The 5,138-nt window shown below is 39.6% G+C and overlaps 1 protein-coding gene across 1 annotated transcript; it reads right to left on the reverse strand.

Moving 5' to 3' along the window:
- Positions 1-1,145: 1,145 nt before the first annotated feature.
- On the reverse strand, positions 1,146-4,211 carry LOC113017876 (type-2 ice-structuring protein-like). The gene is made up of 6 exons (XM_026160985.2): positions 3,873-4,211; positions 3,615-3,677; positions 3,232-3,338; positions 2,989-3,123; positions 2,790-2,898; positions 1,146-1,483 (listed from the first exon to the last, which is right to left on the reverse strand). Exons 1-6 carry the CDS (start codon positions 3,931-3,933, stop codon positions 1,407-1,409), a joined length of 552 nt encoding a protein of 183 aa, XP_026016770.2. The 5' UTR covers positions 3,934-4,211; the 3' UTR covers positions 1,146-1,406.
- Positions 4,212-5,138: the final 927 nt, after the last annotated feature.

The following is a 5,138-nucleotide window of genomic DNA, read 5'->3' on the forward strand; positions in this document are numbered from 1 at the left end:
TTAGAGTGCATAGCCACAAAAACTCTCTTTCCATGTGCTACCATAAAAATGATGTTTCACAAGAGCAATGAATTACATTATAGCTGGAATCGTTTTATTTGAGTCAGTTCTGATTGACATTTTTTTTTTTTACATTTGAAAATGTAGTTTTTCCTCTTCACTATCACTCCTGCAAGCCTTACTCTAAAAACTATCCATTTGCTTCCGCTTGGGGGCGATCATGGCTCAAGAGTTGGGAGTTCGCCTTGTAATCGGAAGGTTGCCGGTTCGAAGCCCCAGCTCGGACAGTCTTGGTCGTTGTGTCCGTGGGCAAGACACTTCACCCGTTGCCTACTGGTGGTGGTCAGAGGGCCTGGTGGCGCCAGTGTTGGCAGCTTCCCCTCTGTCAGTGCGCCCCAGGGTGGCTGTGGCTACAATGTAGCTTGCCATCACCAGTGTGTGAATGTGTGTGTGTGAATGGGTGGATGACTGGTTGTGTAAAGCGCTTTGGGGTCCTTAGGGACTAGTAAAGCGCTATACAAATACAGGCCATTTATCCTTTTCAGGGTCGCAGGGGGGGCTGGAGCCTATCCCAGCTGTATAGGTGTACACTAAAAATTACTGACTTCATGTTGTGCTTTGAATATAGTTGTCATGGTGAATTGGATTAAAGGACTCAGGTGCGAGACTCCTTGCAGAATGACAGTGGATTTATTTACAGTGAAAAGGTGAGTAACAGTTCGAGTCTATAATCCAAAAAGGGCAGTGCAGTGATACGGCGACCTCTCCTCACGGTGACAGTGCAGTAATAATCCACAACAACTCCTGGTGCCGGCTCCTCCTCCAATCCTTGAACCCCGGTTTAGTTCAACGTTCCAGCGTTGGTTGTGACTCAACCGCCGCGTTAAATAGGTCTGCGCTGGCAAGGTAATTCTGCACAGGTGCGATGATTCTAGCTTAGGACACTCCCCTCCGGTCAACTGCCGTTCCGTGCCACGGCTTCCGGAAGTACATGTTCCAGCAGAAAAACACATGCCCAGGATGGAGAGGAGAACACGACACAGTACACACAAACACCACAACAAATTGGCAAGATGATCAGTGAGGACCGTCTAGCCATGACAATAGTAGAACTATAGCTGTAACATGGAGCAACAGACCACTAGTTTCTTTCAATGCTTTAGTGTTTTAATTTACATAAGAATATGAAATACAGTCCACTTTCCAAAACAAATGTGTACATTGTGTGAAAGCATTCTTTTATTTTTAAAGCCTTTCCAAACATAAAATCCTTCTGCAGTTTATTGTATGTGTCGTTTGATTCCTTATGCTGTAGCAACAGAACAGAAATACCAATAAAGACTCAATAGCTGAAAAACACGTCAGTGTTTTTACTGATGAAGTGTAGGTTTGCATTAGCGATGAGATCACATGATAAGGCTACCACAGACAGATAGGAGCTTAGTGTCACACTTCATGTCATCCAAGCATCCTGCCTTTCCTTCTGCAAAAAACACACAAAAAATAAAACAGGAATTGGTCTCAAACAGTGACACTATGACTCAACGATCCTCTTTCATCAAAATTTATAAAATGTAACAAAAACTTTCTGAAATGAGGGGACAATTTTTAGCAAAAAAATGAGTGTAGCTAGTTGCTAAGACACAACTAAATACAATATTTGTCCACTTATTTTAATTAATTACATTTGGCTATATCATCATTGATGCATGTGTACACAGTTAAAAGCAGAGGACAGTTCTGTGGATTCAGAGGAATATGCATCAGTGTTCACCAGCTACATCAGCACATGCATTGACAATATTGTCATGCTACAAAACGTATCCAAACCAGAAGCCACGGTTGAATTGTGAGGTACATGCCATGCTACATTCACGCTCCGCTGCATTGGCCTCTAGTGATGCAGATAGAAACAAAAAGGCCAGATATGATCTGCGTAGATACATCATGGAAACCAAGAGACAGTACAGACTGAAGCTGGAAGGATACTACAACAACAGGAAGGCTTTCCAGCGTGTCATTAAAAAGGCACACTTCATCAGTAGAAAACTGGCAGACGCTACAGGAGTGTGAAAGCAACGACAACCCGACTAAAGAACAGCTTCTATCCACAGGCCAGCAGTCTACTGAATCACTGACTAGTTGTTGTTGATTATCTTTGACCTGAAAAACTGCTATTTTGTACATACACAATCAATACAATACAACTTCATACAATATAAACATGTTAATATTGCATACTCTGTAACTATCACCACTGTGACAGTGTTGCAACTACTTGCACTTTATTCTAAATTCCGTCTACACCCACAGATAAGCTACAAAGCTCTTGCTTTACTTTATTATCTTCTGTGCTATGTTCTACGCTCAGAGTTAAGTTTACTCTTTATTTTAGTTAGTTGATTATTTAGTTGTGTGAAGGGAACCTGCAAAGTAAGAATTTCATTGCTCTGCATCACCACTTGTGTTTTGCAGTGTACATGACAATAAACTCCCTGTACAACGCATCCACTTAACACACTGTTTGCTGCTACAACTACACATGTTTCTTTTCCAAATATTTATTTATAAGTGACTTATGTATGTATGTATATATATGTATATATTGTACTATTCTTAGTTAGCGTATTGTCTGTCTTGTCTTAATGTTGGTTTAAAATGGAGCACTGTAACAAAAAATAATTTCCCCCAGGGATCAATAAAGTATTCTGATTCTGATTCTGATTCTGAACTTCTTGAATCTAGCAGTTTTTTTTCTTTTTTTTGATGGGGTTGGGGGGTAGACTTACCACCAAAAGTTATCTGCAAACAGTGGTGCTTATGTTTAGCTTCCTGTCCTCTGCAAAACTCAGTAAAAGCAGACACGCCCATGTAATCACTCCAGGACCAGGAAGGATTCTGTTAAAGCAAAATTTTAAAAAAAATTGCTAATTCATATTAATAAAAAATGCAATTGTTTCATAAACTGCTAGACACCGTGCTATTTACCGCTGGAGTATTATGGCCTCCAACCCAAAACTGTCCATAGCCACGTCCAGCACGTTGCACCTCCTTTTGAATCTCGTAAGCTTGACTGGCACTATACACAGATGCAAGCTGTCCTCCACGAGACTGACAGTTTCTCTACAGCGCAGACAAACAGACAGAATTAAGTGACCAAGAAATTTTACATCATTAATGTACTCCAAGCTTTCATAGTATACTTAGTGTAAAAATCAATATCTTTGTTACTTGAGCCTCAGCCCAGGTCATGTATCTTGGAACAAAGAGGAGGCACTGTTGACTGTGCATACTCCATCCATCAGGGCAAGATGGAACCCAGCCACCAAAAGGGTCCTCTGAGGACAAATGGACAAGAAATGTTGATATTGAGCTGCCAGTGAATAGTTAATCTGTTGTCACTCTTCATTTTTTGGCTTTTACGGGAAAAAACTAAAATAAATAAATATTGTTATATTGCATCTGTTGTAAATGGTTTCATTCACCAAATGTCTGCATCTGCATGGGCTGAAAATGTTTTTGGTTGCAGTTACTAATGTAGAGCATGTGCTATTCTAATTTTTTACAGGTGGATCATCGAGATATTCATCCTAAAATAACCATCTTACATTCACCTGGTACAGGAGGAGCATCTGTCAAGGGTATATTACTATAAACTGGAACAGTTGCAGGGACAGCTTCAGCCACAGACAAGAAATAAACAAGAGAGTTAACACAGTATCATAAATTCAGTACCACAAAGATAAAATGCTCATGAACAATTAACACTTAAAAAAATCAGACTGATTGAAACATCTAAAATCTGCTATTTTTCAATCACGTTTTGTATGTAAAATCTAAAAATATCTACACATTTGCCTTTAAATACTCACAAGAAACTTGGGCAAGAGCCATCATGGTGCACACAAGCAGAGGCACAGTAAGCGCCTTCATCACGGAGCTTTAACCTCTGATAAAGACCTAAAGGGGTTTCATTTGCATTGGGTTTACAAACCAGTGGTGAGAACATTCATTTTAATGAAAAGAAAAAAAACGTTTGCAATGTTGCCTTCTGTTCTTCTTTCTTGGTCTCAGTCTGCAGATCCTGTGTGGGGAGCTGAAGACTGCTGGTCTTAGATATGCCTATTCACAGGGGGGGAAACAAGAAAAGAGGTCATACATACTCATAACACACAAAGAAAGAAAAGCAAATATAAATTTAGCATGAAAAATGAACCGGGGCTTTTACTGGCACATAAACGCCCTTATCCTGTGTCAATGAACTGCCGGAGGATCACCTGATTTTTCTCCAGCACAAGCAAAGTTCAGTTTATAATGTTCATGTTTATTCAAGGATTTATCAGTAAAGAAATGTGATAGATTTGTGTTTGAATATGAGACATGACCCAGCACCAGCCCTACCATCCACAAAGAGGCTTTATTATTCAAACTCTTTGTTAAAAAAGCAGCAGTTAGACACCCTGCATGTCTGTTTACTTTATCTTTGACCTTTTCCTCCAACTCCATTCTTTTAAATGTTTTCTCCCTCTTTTCTATTTCTACCCTGTCTTTCGCTAGTCTGGCTTATTATTGCAATCAACCAGAAAACCACTCTGATAACAGTGCACATCAAAAACAAACTATGAGCATGTACTGTGTATTTCTCTCCTCTGTGAATTACACACAATATGTTTGTAGCCAATGCTTATAATAACAGACGTCACAGTCATGACTTGCATGTGTTTAAGGTCCCCGTGTTGCATAAACTGTACTTGACAGCTTTTCTGACTACCCTGTGTCACCCTACCCACAAAAACTTCTCCACCCATATTTGCATATCCAGTATTTGATATGAGGGTGTCTGTTGGTCAGTGTAGCAGGATGCAGCAACAGTGCCAAACAGCATTATAGTAAACAGTTACCCTCAAAACTGCAGATGATCTTTGGCGGAATGATTTGAAAAAGTTTATTTAATTGTTTCGAGGTTTAATTCACCGTGTTGGTTAAAGTTGATTTTTAGAAATAACATCTGACGATTACTCCCATTAAAATATAATCTCTTAGAGTAGATTTATCTACAGTGAAAAGCAACTCCTTACCTTGCATTATCAAAAATAAACATGTCTTTGCATTGAGGTTGTGAACACAGATTAGGTTCA

The sequence above is a fragment of the Astatotilapia calliptera genome, chromosome 3 (assembly GCF_964374335.1).
Source record: "Astatotilapia calliptera chromosome 3, fAstCal68.1, whole genome shotgun sequence".
Classification (NCBI taxonomy): domain Eukaryota; kingdom Metazoa; phylum Chordata; class Actinopteri; order Cichliformes; family Cichlidae; genus Astatotilapia; species Astatotilapia calliptera.